The sequence below is a fragment of the Citrus clementina genome, unplaced genomic scaffold, assembly GCF_000493195.1.
Source record: "Citrus clementina cultivar Clemenules unplaced genomic scaffold, Citrus_clementina_v1.0 scaffold_6, whole genome shotgun sequence".
In the NCBI taxonomy this organism is placed as follows: Eukaryota; Viridiplantae; Streptophyta; class Magnoliopsida; order Sapindales; family Rutaceae; genus Citrus; species Citrus x clementina.
In genome coordinates, this window is record NW_006262139.1 from 21148685 (window position 1) to 21167002 (window position 18318).

The 18318-nt window shown below is 34.9% G+C and overlaps 2 protein-coding genes across 2 annotated transcripts; both read right to left on the bottom strand.

Annotated features, from left to right (window-relative positions):
- Positions 1-1518: 1518 nt before the first annotated feature.
- On the bottom strand, positions 1519-6552 carry LOC18039555 (glucomannan 4-beta-mannosyltransferase 9). Its single transcript, XM_006430254.2, has 9 exons — positions 5821-6552; positions 5611-5709; positions 5260-5512; positions 3988-4098; positions 3454-3590; positions 3057-3170; positions 2746-2945; positions 2438-2632; positions 1519-2326 (listed from the first exon to the last, which is right to left on the bottom strand). Exons 1-9 carry the CDS (start codon positions 6148-6150, stop codon positions 2164-2166), a joined length of 1602 nt encoding a protein of 533 aa, XP_006430317.1. The 5' UTR covers positions 6151-6552; the 3' UTR covers positions 1519-2163.
- A 10014-nt stretch (positions 6553-16566) lies between these two features.
- Positions 16567-17247, bottom strand: LOC18039937. Its single transcript, XM_006430255.2, has one exon. It carries the CDS (start codon positions 17215-17217, stop codon positions 16759-16761), a length of 459 nt encoding a protein of 152 aa, XP_006430318.1. The 5' UTR covers positions 17218-17247; the 3' UTR covers positions 16567-16758.
- Positions 17248-18318: the final 1071 nt, after the last annotated feature.

Consider the following 18318-nt stretch of genomic DNA (forward strand, 5'->3'; position numbering starts at 1 on the left):
TTAATGAAAAAAAAAACTTTTGAAATCTTTATAGTATTCAAATGAGAGTGCACGTGGGGTCAATGCTAATGTTGATGTTATGTTGTGCAGTCGTTCTGCGGCTAGATATTATATCTAACTGGTAACTACGTTTATATCTTTTTCTTGGCCCATAGCTCATGTCTATATTCATTTGAAGAGTGACTGTTTGCTCAGTTTGCTTTCGGCTATATGGACCGTTACTTGGCCATTTCACCAAATAATCGGCAAGTTATTTCCTTGTAAACAACCTTCTATTGATCCAGACCTACCACCACCCCCTCATTGTGATCACTCTGATCACCTCCCTTGTGATCCTCAATAGCCCCATGACCATTTATCATGGAGACAGCCCACTGCCCTTAATATGTACCGAACTTTAAACTCTTCCCACCCACTAAGATATAGCCCGTTCAACGCCAAAACCGTGTTCAATCAATCACTACTTGTGAGAATGCGGTTGGTGTTTCGAATCGTCTCCGCTCTGGCGTGACTTATCCACCAACTTGTGCACCCCACTCTCCCAAAGCCGTCTTATTCCCCTGCTGTGAACCCTGCAGCCATCCTTAATCCAAACGCGCCTCCTCGTCCCCAGAAATCATTTCTTGATGCGGTTGCTGGTTCTGCAGCCCCTTGGGTTCCGGTTAAACCGGTTTTATTACATCGTGGTGAACCCATAGCACATTTTCTGCCGAGGAAGTGTAGGTTATGGCTGAACCTTTCAAACTGGTACTTGTTGGTAAGTTTTGTTTTGGCCATCCCCCTACAGACGCTATTACATCATTCTTTGTGTCCGTGGGGTTGAAAGGGAACTCCCAAATATCTCTGCCTCATGATAGGCATGTGTTAATTAAGCTTGCTATGGAGGACTATTTTTGTATTTGAGTGAGACAAACTTTGTAATGTTAATGGCCAGAGTATGCGGAGTTTTTAAGTGGAGTACCGAGTTTCGTTGCTTGGAGAAGTCTCCAGTTGTGCCTGTTTGGTTGTCATTACCCTATTTACATGTTCATTTTATTCATTATAAATCTACTTTATTTTTCTACTGCTGAAGCTATTGGTACACTTTTGCGTCAGGGGAGAGGAGGTGATCAGAGTAATTACGATGAGAGGTGGTGGTAGGTGTGGATCAATAGAAGGTTGCGATTATCTGTGATAATTGCCAAGTTATATTTTGGTTACTTTGGCTGCTTTAGCTTCACCTAACAGTCTGTTCTCAATGAAATCAATCCTAGATTTTGATTCTTGGAAATTCCATAGGCTGAAATGATGGCCGTTGTACGTGTCTTGCATAAATTGGAACTGAACATAAAAAATTCCACGACAATGAGTTGATCGACCACCAGCCCATGTCACCGCGGGCTCGCTTTGTAACTAAAACGTCTCTATCTTTCGCCCATTACTCTGGATCTTGCTGCAGTGACCCAGCTTGTGCAAACGAAATGTAATTTAATTTTCTCAAATCATGCCTGCGCACTGCATACAATCCGCACATTTACTCACATTATAATATAATATGATCGAGGTACATTTGGAAGTTTAAATTCATACAATTATAGCATAGTTCGAAAGGAATCTATCAAACATGGCTCAAAAAAATTGGTTTACGCACTGAGTATCTGGATGAGCTAAAGATTAGACAAGATAATTTTGGTGCTACCTACAGAAGTTGTCTCACACAGACAAAACTGAGAAAAATGGAACTTAAATCTGAAACTGATCACATTTCTCATCTTTATTGCCTCTCAAACAAATTGCCAATCATAAGAAAACAGGCCAAAGAAAGATCATGAAGAAGAAAATCTACAATTCTCATTCTAAACCATACAAGGCCATAAGTGTTGTATATCTACTTGGGTACGAACCCACAGCTGCCCTCCCTTTGTTCTTACTTTAATGCATTCCAACATTTTCTCTCGTTACTTCCTTCATTTCTTCCATATTCACAGGGTAACTGTTTATTTTTTTGGAGTCATTCACTCAGAATCTTTTATGCTTAACCTAAAAAAAAATGACATTCTTATCTTTTTGTACAAGCTAAAGGTGCAAAAAAAGACCGTCGCATATTGTGCTGCTGCAGGAGAGAATGACCTCATAGAGTGACAGATAGCCAACAGACTTGACACCATCACTGCAGAAATTGTTCTAAGTGTGTGGGACATAGATACCAACATAACCAAATCCCATGACGAAGAATGCTAAGGCTTGCACAAAAAGGTAAATGAAGTAGTGGTTGTTCCCAAATAAAACATCATAGCACCCGCAGGAGAAGAGGAATGCTCCAACTCCAAGTTCTAACAGGTAAATTCTGTCAGCAATCACAAAGGAGAAGGTTAGACAAGGTTGTGTTAAGTAAATTGTGGCAGCTAGCTTGTGGCTTAATTGCTTAGGGAACAAAGGTAGAAACAAAATTATATACCTGTCTCCGAAAAAGAACCTACGTAGCCTGGGTGCTTTTGCGGCTGCCTTAGCCTTAAGAGCGCCTCCAAGTTTCTCTGTCACAATCCATTCATTTACTCTTACACCCTCTAGCAGGCCAATAAAGGTCGCCATTGTCCGGTGCAGCGACATGACATTTTCGAAAAGGATCCAGAAAACCAACAGATGGATAGATCTGTAAGAAAAATGACAAATTGTGGGTTATAAGAAAGGTGAATAAGCTTGAGCAGTTCTTAAGACAAGAACAGATACTAAACGAACAAATGATAAAATCATACAAATGCAGACCTTGGGGTTCCAACGGCATTGAGAATGGTAATGACGGTAGGTATATAAACAGCAGCCCACTTGGGAACCTGAACTTCAGGAATGACAACAGTTGCGGGCAACACAACACAATATAACACAAATGTAATAATGTGTGCTATAATCTTCCTGACAAAGAAGAAGCTATAGATTACATGTACTTTCTTCCACAACGACACTTTCTGCATAAAGATATCAAAACACTAGATGTGAGATGACTTCATTTTTTTCATTAAATTAAATTATTTAGAAATAAAATTATCCGCTATGCCAACACATGCAAACAAACCAACCTTGTTTCTTACAATCTCCATCACCATTTTCCTGAAGAGATTGGCAGGACCACAAGACCAGCGGTGCTGCTGATAGCGATAGGCCTTGAAAGTACTTGGCAATTCATTTTTCACCTACAATTAAGATCAAATTAAATAACTTGCGTTAAGTGTACAGATTAACAGAAACGCCAACCAAATTAAAATGGATTAAGCAATAATTTGTTTTCATCGTATGCTTTTCTAGTAGGCTTACTGGCTAGCGTGTTCAGTTTGATGCGGCCATCACAAATTGAACAATTATGGTGCAGCTAAAAATTAAGCAATTAATCGTTCTGTTAATTTAGTTTTTTTAACAAATGAATGAAGATATGTAATTATATTTGAAAAGAAAAGGAGGATGAAATAATTATGATACCTTAATGGTACCAAGATATAAGAACTTCCAGCCTTTAAGACTAGCTCGGACAGCCAAATCCATATCTTCCACTGTGGTCCTATCTTTCCATCCTCCTGCCTCATTCACAGCTGCAATCCTCCAGACACCTGCCGTCCCTGTATCATCATTATAATTTACAAAACACTTGTTACAAAATAAAAATAATAAATTATTATTATTATTTAATTTCGTAGAATTTCACAATATATAAAGTGGTTTCCAAGCAATTTTATTTGACTGATCATTGAATTCAAATCTCAGGGAAAGTAAGAGATTAAAAAATAAATATTAGTTTTTCCATCCACTTACATTTTAAATAATAATAAGAAGAAGAAGAAGGTTATGGCTACTTTGGAGCTGCTCTAAAGTAAAACAAGAATCACATCCAAACAAGTAAAATGATAAATAATAAAAAATTCATTATAAATGTGATCGTGTTTATAAAAAAATACTCTACCTTAAAGCAGTTTCAAAATAACCTGACCCTAATAATAATATTGTGCATGTACGTACCGTTGAAGCCGAAGAAGGCATGGGTCGAAGAACCAACTTCTTGCTCAACTGTAAAATGGTAATCTAATGACATTTCTTGTAATCTTGTCATCAAGCACTCATCAGCATTCACTGCAAGACAGCCAAACAAAACAAAACCCACTGCCATGTCACTACCTTAGCTGGCATTGATTTTCGCTTTTCTTTTTCTTAAAAAAAAAAAGATAATAAAGAAGAATTAAATAAGCGTCGGTAAGTAGTGACTAGTGAATGGACATAAGACACTGGACTAAAGACAATAGCCGGGGCACCAGGTCCACCATTAAGATTTCACATGCAGCTGCCGGGGAATATCAAAAGAAAAGGTTAAAGGAGGCATTTGCATTGCACCCCGCAAAATTATTCAACCATATCATGCCCTTATGTCCTTTTCTTTAATCCAAACATACCCTTATGCTTTGTTATTAACCATTTATAGAATGAAAATACTGATCAGACCCACCAAGCCCAAAACTCTACACTTTATTAACTGAGTAACTTCTACAACTTTTGCAGCTTTTTCACCAAAAAAGTGTCATAGCATTTGCTACCGTATTAATGCTTTACCTATAGTTTACAGATCATGTTTATTAATTAAATTTATTCTGCGGCGATTAGATTCAACATGATTGAAAGTGTCATAGGCTGTGGTACGGGTTTAAAGGTGCCTCCCACAGTTGGAGTCCACTCGTGATTCAGACAAAAAAAAAAAATTTCTTATTGAATGAACTATTTTTAGAAGTTTGATACTAGTAGAAATCTGAAATTGGATTCTAAAATTCTAGTAACTTGAACCCTAACGCCATTGCCGCGTAAAAATTGCCATTTCATGTGCACATTTTGAGTACTTCAAAAAACGTGACAGAGCAAAAGTTTGATTGAACAAAAAGAACAAAACGACACCTGAACATGACGTTTTCAGCCTTTTATAAAACGATATCTGTCAATCTCCCCGGTTGGGTCTCGGCCTAGCTATGGGTCCCATAAGATAAAAGAATCAATAAACAAATGCAAACGTGTCAAAACAATGGAGCCAGAGATGAAACCTCAGCCCAGCCCTCAATTTGACCCACCGACAGTTTTTGGAAATGTTCCTTTTTATTACACAGACCTAACCCTCCGAAGTGCCACCCCAACCAAGGAACCAACAGGAAAACAAAACTAGAGAGTTAAAAAGACTTGTTGACACAACAGAAATGTCTAAATTAAGGTTAGTGTAAAAAAACATACAACTAAAACAGAATCTAAATTTACCGAATTCCCAGCGAGCCTGAACGAGAGCTAATTGAGGATTGTGAACGAGAAAAGGGATGGTGCGTGTGAGAAAATCAGATTCGGGCTGGAAATCAGCGTCAAAAATGACAACAAAATCGCAGCTTTTAACGTAGCCCCGTTTCATGCCTTCTCTGAGAGCCCCTGCTTTGTACCCTTTTCTGTTGTCCCTTACTTCATACTTTATGTTGATCCCTTTGCTTGCCCATCTTTGGCACTCTAGCTCCACCATATCCTGCAATGCAAATTATATCTTAATTCCACGCAAATCAGATAAATATTTTCATTTGGGTAATTATAATTATTGTTTAATTTACTGTAATTTTGTAACACCTTGATTGTTAGGTCAGTTGAATCGTCAAGGACTTGAATGATGAGCCTATCCGACGGCCATGAGAGCCCGCATGCAGCTCCTATTGAGAGCTGGTAAACCTGCAACAATTTTATTTTAAAATGCGTGTAACCAGTAAACAGCATGAACTTACTCAAAAGACACAAAAAGACATAAATGAAGAACCAAAAAGAGGGAAAGAAGAAAAGGACCTCTCTTTCGTTGAACATTGGGATTTGAACCAGAACCATGGGGTAAGACGAGTTACCCAACTCAACGTCTTCCTTCATTGGCTGAAATTTGTATCTTGTTTCAGGACTGCGCCCTGAGAGCTTGAGCAACAAAATGACAATGCTCATATAAACTCTCTCGATTAATAGCATTAGAGACATGATCAAACAAAGAAAAACTGCGATATTTAGCAATGGGACAATCAATGGCGCTTTGATCCAACCCCAGAGTAATGAAAGTTGCACTGCTATGTCATCTGTTCCTCCTAAAGCTGAATTGGGTAGCACAGTTGCTGCGGCTAGCTGACCCATTTTATGATTTTGTTATGAAAAACAAAAACAGAGCAAAAAAACAGAGGAGAAGCGAATGTAGGAACACGGTGGCAAAAAAGATGGAATGATTGCACTATGAAGTTTGTGAAGGAAACTACTAGATCTGCCTCGATTTAAAGGACCTTCCTTTAGCTAAAGAGCAAAAGAGAATTTGATATTTCTTCTTTTGTTTGTGATTTTGCTTCCGTATCACGCAAAACAATGGAAGCAGAGCTGGGGATGTCAGTCACTGGCTTAAGACATCAACTTGAAAGGTTATTCAGAACAATTTTCTTTTTCTGATTTTGGTATTTTCTGCTTCTGTATTGAGAACAATGAGAAGAAAACAGAAGCAGAATAATAATGTATTTTACAAGTTTTTAGAAGCTGAAAAAAGAGAAAAGAAAATAAAGGCACGAAGGGAGCAAAACGGGAAAGAACAATGCCCTATTTATATAAACTCTATCTTTGTGTAATTTTGTGTGCGCGCGTGTGTCTTTTAAACCCTCATTCTGCTTCTGGCTCTATTTTTTTTTTTTTTTCATTTTTAGTTTTGTTCATGGATTTTAATTTTAGCTCTTCTAAAAAGACTAGAAAATCTAACGACCACAACAACAAAATGAGAGGCTTATACAGCCTCCTCCCCTGATGTAATTTGTGGCATTTATCCATTTTGGGAACCTAATTAATTGTTGACATATTTTTTCTTTTTATATATTAGCCTAAGTGAGCTTAGACGCTAATGATCAATTCCCAAGAGTTACCATTGGTTTGGTTTTGTAATTTTTGAAGTAATTTTTCAGCATCATTTTCATCAACAGAAAATGGGGAGAAACGAAAAGGGAAAAGGAAAAGGACATGTCAGTAATTCACTGACGGGATCATTCACGAATTAACAGAAATGCCCTTACTTGGTCTCCATTGGTCCATCTGTGTGACCGTCACTGACAGCTCAGAAATTGTTGTGGTTTAAACCACCGCCTTTTTAGTAAATTACAGTCTCCCCCCGCTTGACTGTTTGGTATTGTTTACCAAAATCGAAGGCCTACGGAAAATATGCATTAATTAGGCCGTAACCACTTAACCTGTGTAACCCTCGAGCAAAAGTTATTGCTGCGTTATATTAGCTGTAAGATATGACGATCCAAAAATAATTTTTTTGCGTCTCCAAATTACTATTATTCAAATAATTTAAGCAATGTGGGAAACTAATTTTAAGTTTGCGGTAAGTTACAATTAATGAAACTTAGCAGTTGCCAAAGTTAAGTGTTGGGAAAAAAAAATTTACCGAGTTCGAGTTCTAGTCGCATTTTCGTAATTTTTTTTTCATTATTCTTTCAAAAAAAAAATTAGCAGAATGTTTATCCAAGACCAAATTTAAATCCTTGTTAAAAGACAATTAGGGAAAAATTATACAAATTAGAGGCATTTAGGCACCTATGAGATTATTTTTGGGAGGACTAAAATTGATTTTAAAAAAATAAAAGTTAATTTTTTAGAAATTACTTTTGACAAAATCACCCTAATTTACTGCATATTTTGAAAAGTAGAGAATGAGTAAATTTTTAAAATCTAATTTCGAGAATAAATTTTATACTTAATATAATTTTACACATACCTTATATATATTTTTAAAATCCTAAATTATCCTTATTAATTAAGAAATAAAATTATTAACTTTAAAGATATTATTATTATTACCAACTACATTGAGATGGCAAAATAAAATTAATAATATCAAATATTTTATTTTAGTTATGAATTATTTACATATAAAAAATAAAAAATATTTTATATACATGTTTATGTTTATATATGTATAAATAAATTTTATTTAATATTATATCTAATTAAATCATCCACATTCTTATGATAGTTTAACAGCACTTAAAAAAAATTATCAAACATTTAACTAATTCTCTTCATATCAAATTATTTCTACAATATAATTAACAACAATTATCAAACTGGCCCCTATTATTATTGTTATCAGTTTATGTTCGCGTCACAATCATCATTAATAATTAGTAAAAACATAATGTCAGCTAATCTAACCATGTACTACCTCTTTCATGAGTTAGGTTGTCCATTATTATAGAGCAAATTGTCTCTCGACCATTAATAAGTGAAATTCTCTCATAAATTTGTTGCAAGCCAATTGAAAAAAAAAAAAGGAACAAATCTTGTATCTTTTCCCAAAATACTTTTTATATTGTTATTTTTCTTATTATCTCGAGACTAATGTTAATTTGCATCACCCTCTATAATCATAAGAAAAATAATCATTAGTTATGGGCATAATTCATGGTGCATGAGACCTATAGCCTATAGGCACACATGAAAGAATGAAAGTAAGTTATTTATTTTATTGGAGCTTAATTTGTGAACTGTGATGTGGAATATATTAGTGAGCGTCCATGGCAAATTTATAACCTTTCAGTTTTGACCCCCCACTAACCAAACTGGTTCGGTCCACCGTTGTTAGCAAGAGCCGTGGTGAGCTCATGTGTCTCAGGTTTAAATTGGTAAGATGTATATTATTAAGCTCATTTAGAGGACTTAGCTCAAAAGCCAAGAGCCTAAGAAGACACTCTCTGATATAAATAGTTTTTAAATCAAATTCTCGTATTTTCCTACAAATTAGACCCTTGTATTTTAGTGTTCTTCAAAACCAAATTTTAAAAACTTGACTCCATAGTACAAATCTGATATCACCGGAATCAAACTTTTTTTTTTTTAAGTACGGATATGCGCATTGCCATTTGCATTAATTCAGTCGATAAAATCATCTCTCACGTTCTTCTATGAATAAATACAGAATTTTAAATTATTTGGGAATAAACATTAGTTGATAATTAATTAGTTTTAAAATGAGTTTACCAAGAATAATTTATTTAACAATTTAATGCAATCCTATAAAAAGATAATACTTTATTTATAAGATCTTAAGAAAGTACGAATCCTAAACTTAAAAAAATAAAAATAAAAATAAAAATAATAATTCAATTTAATTATTCAACAATTCTTCTTTTGTCGAATAAAATTTGGGATCTAATTATAGTATAATTATAGTATCATACCACAATTATTTTCAATCATTGAATCTAAACATTCAATTATTGTGAGAGTAATGTCTGGATTCAATAGCTGAAAGCAGCATAATTTTGTCCTAAAATCTGATTCTTTTATATGGCATCACAAATCTTTATACGATGCCTAGCTTGCACATGGATAGATGGACAATGAATCCAGCATGGGCCACCAGCTTAGTTTGGATGGCACGTGTGACATGCATATACGTTCAGTTCTAAAGAGTGTGAGCTTCTGCTTCACATAATTTTTATTTTTATTTTTTTTATAAGCCGAAAAAGACACATCCACAAATTAACAATTCAAGATTTGAAAGATGAAGCCACAGCTAGGCAGAATATCGATTGCTCAGCGGCTGCCATTAGCGCTTAGTGCCTACTGCCTCACTCTATTTCTGAGAACTAAATTATTTATCTGTATTAATAACTAATTCATAATCATTATATATGTATACACTGTTACAGAGACATGTTTAATAAACAGCAGCATTATTAAAGTTTTGTGAAGAGATTTATTTTCGTTATGTTTGTGTATATACACACACTTTTCTAATAGAAAAAAAAAAAAAAAAAAAGATTAAACGGGAAATAAAAGAAGAAGGGGGGGGGGGGGGGGGGGGGGTGATTTGATGTAGTGAGAGGGGCCCTTGGTGTATACAAGTGATTCCACATATGCCAACAACGTGCTAACAACTAAGGATTTAAGATGAAACCAAGACAGGGGCAGTGAAGCATTTTTGACAGATTGCAGAGCATCTAATTAATCATCCCCATCTCTGGATGTTTCTTTCCATCTGAAGCATAATGGATCTTGAAAAATTCACTACATAAGGTTTCAAAAAATATATGAAAAATAAAATTGGCAGCTCCAAAAGAACACAGTCCACGCATGCATATGTTGGCAAATGACACATGCTGTTTCTTGAATTATACTTGTATATATACTTCAACTTCATTCATCATTCATGATCAGTGGCTCCAACCAAAGTTACCATATTTCTTAGACTTAAACTTGTTCTATTTACTTCAATCAAACATCATCCAAGAGATTTACTTTTTTATATATAAAAAAAAAAATCTATTAAACGATAAATAATACTATTGACGCGGAAGTCTGGTATCAAACCGCTAAACGACTGATTCAGATAACCGACTGACTTCTGCATCAGCAAATATAAAATTTATTACTATCTAATTTTTTGAAAATGTTGAAATATTATCAAATTCACCCTTTTATCGAGTTTGTTTGCTCATGTTAGGTACAGATTATTTGCTCTGAACTCTCTGTGCAGAAAATTGCATAATCAATTTATTATTATTATTTTTAAAGAATCAATGTAGTAATTTGGAAACAAAAAAAAATCACACGCGCGCGCAAGAACTACTTGCTATGCGGCCAAACTACATGTAATATTTTTTTTAGTTATTAATTTGAAAAACAAAATCAATTATGTCTATTTAGTCTTTAATCTTTCTTAATCATCACCTAATAGTTTTTTGTTAGTCAATAGAAAATCCTAATTTCAGCAATCAGTTCCATTAACGGCTAATTAGTATGTAACTGAAATTCAAAATATGAATAATCACCCCCATGAGAATGAGTCATCATATCTATCTTTGAAGTGTCATATTATCTCTTTTTTTTTCCCCTTATAAAGAAAATAAAAGAAAGAAAAAACCATTTTAATCATCTATTCAAATAATAAATAACAGTTGTAATTTCTGAATTCTATATTAAATAACAATTGAAAAGCTTGACAGTGGGCTCCTCCCACTTTTAGTTTCATGTTCCACAAGGATAAGATGTGCGCATGCTATCTAACGACCTGTCTCCTGAGCCAAGTCTTATGTCTCCAACGATTTAATGCTGAGCCATCTTTCGCTTCAAAATTTCTCCTGAGAATTATTAATTATTGTATTTGGGCCCTCTTCTTTGGATTCTTTTAACATTTCTACCATGTTCTTTGTTTTCTTTTTTGTCCTGTCATTAGGGATGGTAATGGGGAGGGGAGGGGAGGGGATCAATTTCTCTGTATTTATTCCTGATATTTTACGTATGTCCACGTCCCTTTCCCGTCCCCGTCAGAATTACTTGAGAGAATTCTCATCCTCTCTCCGAATAATAACAGGGGATCTCCGAGGGTTCCCGATCCCCGAATAACTAATACATTTTTTTTTTCGATTTTGAGTTAATCATATTAAAATAAAAAATTTAAATAAAAGTAAAGTTCCAAAATATATCTTACATTAATATCCATTACAAAAGTCACATACATTAAATTTGTAAGTAACGCAGCATGTAAGAGATACAAACTTCTTTTACAAACTATCATGGACAAATTAATAGTCTAATACAAAATTGTTACAAATAAAATCGAATTTAGATTCAAAATTAACTTTTTCAATGGTGGCGTGGACACTTTATAAATGTGGACTATTCCATTTACAACACAATAGTTAAATCGGAGCAAATCAAGAGCAAATATTATATTAGATTATATTAGATATTAAAATTGTGATTCGCTGTGGGCAATTATAACATCTAAAAATAAATAAAAAATAGATTTAAGTTTAAAATATTTAAAGAATATTAAAATTAAAAAAAATTTGGGCTAATAGAATCTACAGATCTTTTTAATGTCCTAAATAAAAATTTAGGACTTTAATTAGTTAATTAGGCCTAAAAGTTTAATAATATAAATATTTTGATATTTTTTATTTTTACCAATATTTATAATTTTATAATTTAAATTTTATTATTTATTTACTAGTAATTTAAAAAAAAATAAATTAAATTAAAAATTAAAATAGGGAAATGGGTAGGGGATGGGGATTCCACCTCATTCCCGTCCCCTCCCCGAATAAGAAATTGGATAAAAAAAATTTCTCGTCCCTTCCCTGAATAAGAAATTGGGTATGAAATTATTCTCATACCCTCCCAAAATAGGAAAAATCCCCGAGAGTACCCGTCCCGTGGATATTTTTGCCATCCTTACCTGTCATCTCTACCACCATTGTTCAGGCCGCATACATTAACACCTTCTGCAGATAAATGACATAATTAAGAATTTCAGATAGAAAGATTCAAGTTAAAGCAGGCTAATACCGATAGAGTTGACAATTTGAGCTCAACTAGCCGTTTAATTTTTTATTTTATTTTTCATAAATAGCCGTTTATTTCTACCTATACGCATTTACAAGTTCCGACTCGAATTCATTTTTGTACCGTTTCGGTTGCCAAACGCAATGTTGTTCATTGACTTAGTCTTATTACATTAACAAGTAATTAAACGACAAAATTATCTTACGGTTTGGCAAATTGGAAAATTTCCATTTCTAACAACAAACAAAATACAACATCACCGGCGACGACAATGACCTGTAGTAGATAATTTTGAACTGAGCTTTTAATCTAGTTATTTCTCGCGAGTCACATTCCCACTCAGATTCGTGTGCTGTCATCCACCACCTCGAGCATAATCAAAACCTTTCTTGCTCTTCAATAATAAGGTTAAATGATTGTGTCTTTGTATTTGGTGCGAGAAGGAAAAATCAACATGGTAGGTTCATCAGTCGTGGTAGTGAATAGTGATGGCAGGCAGCCAGTCCTACAAGTTTAGTTGCTCTAATTATATCTATTTCTTATAATCCCATAGAATACAGTGAAGGCAATTCTGTAAGATGAAGATATATTAACTCGCATTGCGCATGCCGAGTTAAACTTGTCAATCAAATTCAGCAATGTTTATTGGCAGTTGCATTTTCATAATTCTAAAAATTTTCATTTAAGTTGATGTGGTATTCATTTACTGGTTGGTGATATAATGTAATTAATTTGCTCAAAATTTATAAAAAAAAAACTATCAATAATTCTATAAACGACACATATAAACCACATCATTATAAAAATTTAAGATAAAATTCTGAAATGTCTATCATTACTCTTTCATATGTTGAAATCTACCTAAATTTGATTGGACAGTAATTCGTCAAGAGCTGATCTGTCACTTCTCTAGCCGTTACTGAAATCTGCTAAGTAACTATTTCCTGGTCAAGTTGAAATCGGAGGGTGACATGCTCCTAACCTACCTTTTGAAGGCATCCAAAAGCAGAAAAAAAGAAATGTTACCCGAGTACGTTGATGTGAACACCCACAGAGCAAGGAACTAGTCGATGTTGATCGCACAGTTATCATGGACACATTAGGCCTGCCCAAGTTCTTGATTTTGAAAGCTTTAATCAAGATTTTTACGCATCGCTGCCCAAAACAGAAGGCCGATGGCATATTGGGCCGCTTAGTATTAAGTTTGCGAGTGCAACTACGAACGCCCCTCCGAAATCCTTTTAAAGCCCCTTTTGGAACACACCCAATCAAATATATGAAAAATTGTATCACTTCTAAAAACAGTTACCTTTATTCTACAATTACTCTTCAATATTATTTCTCATAAAATGATAAAATTAGGGGAAATTTTTTCTCTTTATGCATATACTATCGCAATAATCATAATCAATCTTCATACATTTGATTAACAAGGAGGATGGAATGGTATGCAACTTTAAGTTTCTAAATTTTAACTTATCTTTCTATCTTGCAAGAAATATACTTTCTATTTGATTATAAGATGTCCATTAATTCATTTCATTCCAAAGATCAAATTCACTTGTTCAAGAATAAAACAGAAAAAAAAATCGGAGGCAATTCATTAAAAATGGGTTCTTTAATAACGAACTAGAATTTGAGTATAATATTTTAAAATTCTTTTTACCATATGCTCAAATGACCTTGTTAGTAATATATTTTTTTTTGTCGATGGAATCTCTCTCTATTCTTTTATTTTTTATTTATTTATATCTAACTTTATGTTGATTTTGAGATTTTTACTTGTCAATTTATTGCAAAACTACTATATGGAACATTTATTACAAAGTTAAAACGCTTCACAACAGATAACGACAAGTTGAATTTGCCTCAATTGTTTCGGAACAATAACATTCTCACCCGTGTCGCTTCGCAAATTTGGCACTTTGGAGAGTTGATTGGAAAAATGAGATCCTCTCCTGATCTGATCTCTTCTGAACTTTTCAAGATCTTCTGTCATGTGTCTTTTAGTAGTAGTGTATGGGTAAGATTCAACTTTTTTTATTTATTAACTACCAATCAGCAATTGAGTTATTTACTCAGGAGATGATCTGATCAGGAGAGAATCCTGATCCGAGCGGATTCAACCTTACAATAAGTTCAATATACAATGTTTAACATGCCATCGACTGTCAATATTCCCGGAGTAGAAATAGAGACTAGATTCCAGTGATTTCAAAAGCATTTGAGAGATAACGGTATTATATCACCAGCATAATCAAATTTTCGTAAATTAGGGGTCTCAATCTTGACTGCAGCCTTCACACAAGGACTGGAAATCTTATTACTTCCAACTTGTTACAGCAAATTAATGCCCATGACCTCAAGGACACCCAGTGCAGAAACTTGGTAAAAAGCCAATTGTTGACAACTGAAACCGCACATAAACTTAGGAATTTTAGATTCTTACGAAGTACAGCGTGATCGCACTCGGCACCACCGGCCCTTGCACAGTTATTGAACGGGCATTCAATCCATTGACATTCATCTTCAAGTTCCCTGTTGTCCCTCCGTTACCTGGATTCACTGAGTCTACCGAGATCAAGACTGAAAACTCAGATCCTCAGTCAAAGGGCATCCAGCAATAAAATTCTCGACTACTTGATCATCCCGCATTAGATTGCCATAGGTCCAATTTCTTCAAAGAAGATAACTTGATCCCATTACATCTTGCTAACTCCAACTTGCAGCTTCTAACTTTAACACGTTTAACGATTTTGAATATAAAACACTTTTAGGCAAATTATACCAAAGACGACTCGAACGAAATTTCAAGTTTCAGCTCTCTGACATTATTTTCAATTGCATAGCGAACGGGTCTGTATCACTCAACAATCACATCTTCAGAGTTAACTTGTTTGCACTCACCATACTGGGATGGCAGAGCTTGTTACCAATAATTTAATAATTTTCCTCTAAACTGATTATATTTTTAACATGTTTTAACGAGTTTTAGATAGTAAATTAGTTCGAACAGCATCTCCTGTCTGCCTAATTAATTCTTCCCTTTTTCCATCAACCATAATGCATAGGCTTACTCCTTTGGATCGGAGAATACTTTGCGCGACGTCGTTCGAAGGCAGCAGCTCTGTTTCCATGCTTCGTCAAGGCCGGTTAAGCAGAGAAGGCTGGTTAAAACAAGAACAAATAATAGAAATCATTCGTGTATAAAGCCGGTTTCATTCGGATTACGGTCTGTTAAAATTGATTAAAAAATAAAAAATAAAGGAAGAGCCAAATGGGAACACATTGATTGCATTCAAATTGGTGGCTGGACTTTGACAAGGAAAATGCCAATTTTGAACCGCATGATGAATTTGTCAAAAAGGAAGAAAGTTGTTGCCGACTTGTTAGATTTTTTGGTGTGATAGTTTAGCTATAAATTGGAATGTCATTTGATGAGAAATGAGTAGCAATGAGCTTTGGCATTGCTCAAGAAAATAGACATGAAATGTTGGCCATGGAGAGAAGCAATCTAAATTGAGAGGAGAGAAATGTTCTTAAGCATGTAGTTATATTGAAGGAGCATTTGACTCCTCAATATGGGTATTACGAGTTTGTTTTGTTAAGGGATATTTTTCAGAATTATGTATTTGGGGCTTGGATAAGAGAAATTTATTTCTGAAAGTGGTTGTAATAATTTTTCACATAGTGAACATTTTTCTCTGGTTGTCTCTCGACAACGGCCGTAATTTTTCTCCGAATTTAAAATTTTTCACGTAAATCTTGTATTGTGTGATTGATGTATTCTCCATTTAATTTTCTGATTAATTTGTTGCTTGATAAATTACTTGGAGTGATATTGGGAGGAAGTTCAATTTCCTAACACGGTCAATATATTTTCCAGGTTAAGTTTGGGAACAAAAACTATTACAAACTTTCATAGGTAGAGAATATTATCGAATGCTCTCCAATATGACTGCTCTGCATTTATCCCTGTTCATAATGCTATTCGTCTTAAGTATCAATCTAAGATTAAAAAAAAAAAGCAATAATGCGATCAGTTGGCAAATCCTTGCTCGAATTTAAGTCTCCAGAACTAAAAATAAAATTTCCCCGGCAAGATAATTCTAGTAAATTCTATAATAGATCGTAAGACCCAAGCAAAACCTTTACAACAAGCATAGCAGAACACTTCATCCGTTACCATCTAATCCAATCATTGCTAGTTGTTGCGGAATGAAATTTTATATCTTTATTTAAGGGGAAAAAAAAAGTAATTACATCACTGATTTCAGGTTATTACACAATCCATTCTTGATGTAATGATGTAAGCATACTAAAACACACTCACACACACACAACGAAAAGAAACTAAAACTCATAGAATAAAAAAGAAGTTGACAAGATGACTAGGTAACCCCTCGGCTGAATTAATTATGTTTGTTTCAAATGAGGATCAACTTCAAGCCTAGCGACGCCCACACCCTCAGTGTCTTCAGCAGCCTTAGCCACCTCAACTTCACCAACAACGTACTCACCAGCTACGTCGCTCTTGCCCTCTGCCACTGCCTCTTCATCAACATAGTTCGGATCCTTCTCGTCGATGGCCGGCGGTGCAGGGTTCAGCTCACTCTCCACCAGGTCGCCTGGACCCTCCCACGTGTACTTGCCTCCGCGTCCCGACTTGGGCGGCGGTTGACCGATCCCTAACCCGTTGGCAGGGTGGCGCTCCATGCGCTGCACGCCCTTGTCCTCCAGCTTCTTCTCAACGTACTTGAGGGTGTCTATGTTGTGAGTGTCTAGCTCCATTTTCTCCACCCTTTTCCGACCCTCCTCGTTGCGGCTCACCGCTCGGATTGTCACCGTATCTTTCTTGTCGTCAATAGGCTTCATTTTCCCGACTCTGTCCGCGTTATTGTTCGATGTTTCGCCTTCTTGTTTTGGATACAGATGGGTTTGTTGATTTATATAGTGGTTGATCGAGGGGAATACTAGAAGTTGCTGGATAAAGATTAAAAGTGGGCTGAGGTGGTGATAGAAGATTCTGCCACCGGGCCATGCCTGTTCCTTTATGCCACGTGTTTTTTTGCTTGTGGCTTTTATGACAACTGTGTGCATTCTTCGAAAAAAGCTATTTACCCCGAATGTTAATCCCGAATTTACGCCCGAATGTAAAACACTGCATTTGGTTTCATTTGTTTTTGAGAAGCACGTGTTTCAATTTTCTTCTTTCTCTTTTTTTTACTTTGTTAGATATCAAATCAGTTCCTAAGATCCCTATTCTTCTTCTTCATTGATTGGGTTTTCTAATTATTTGTACTAATTCTTTATTTTTTTTCACTAGTCATATTCTTTGATAGATTTGTACATATTGGTTAGGGATTGATGCTGGGATTTGGGGATTCTTTTTCATTATTATTTCTTGAATTTTTTTTACTCTGTTTTCCTGTGCATGGAATAATTTTGATGGATTGATTTTATTGTATTTGTATGTATGAGTTACATACATAATTAAGGAGAATAATAACTCAAGATTCATAAATTAAAATGAAACAACTCAACAAATTAATGTAGGAACAATAAATGCTTACGGGTTTTGCAATGTAAAGGTTCTGGTTCAGCACTTTCACAAACCAGTTCCGATTTTGCAGGTTGGAAGTGAAGTTTTGTACTTAGAGTTTTTCAGCGCTACAATGAAGTCTCTACTCCGCATCACAAACAAAAATAATATGGAATGAAAAAGCAAATGAAACACGTGCCGCACAGCTGGAGGTAATTAAATAGAAAAAGCAAATCAAACACAAGTGCCGACAATTAAAAGGAAAAAGTAAATTGAAACACGTGCTTCTCAAAAGCAAATGAAACCAAATGCAACGTTTTACATTCGGGGCATAAATTCGGGATAAATAGAAGAACTCGCATTCTTCGGATAAATGTCAGAAGATTTCCTTCTTGCAGAAGCCTTGACCCGGGGTTTGACCCGGGGTAAATAGC

Excerpts from the sequence above, each read along its gene's own strand:
- LOC18039555 (XM_006430254.2), bottom strand. The coding sequence starts at position 6,150 with ATGGGTCAGCTAGCCGCAGCAACTGTGCTACCCAATTCAGCTTTAGGA. Across the intron at positions 4,099-5,259 it reads TCAGGCTCGCTGGGAATTCG|TGAATGCTGATGAGTGCTTG; the intron begins GTAAATTTAGAT and ends GCTGTCTTGCAG. Across the intron at positions 2,946-3,056 it reads TGGAGATTGTAAGAAACAAG|AAAGTGTCGTTGTGGAAGAA; the intron begins GTTGGTTTGTTT and ends ATCTTTATGCAG.
- LOC18039937 (XM_006430255.2), bottom strand. The coding sequence starts at position 17,217 with ATGAAGCCTATTGACGACAAGAAAGATACGGTGACAATCCGAGCGGTG.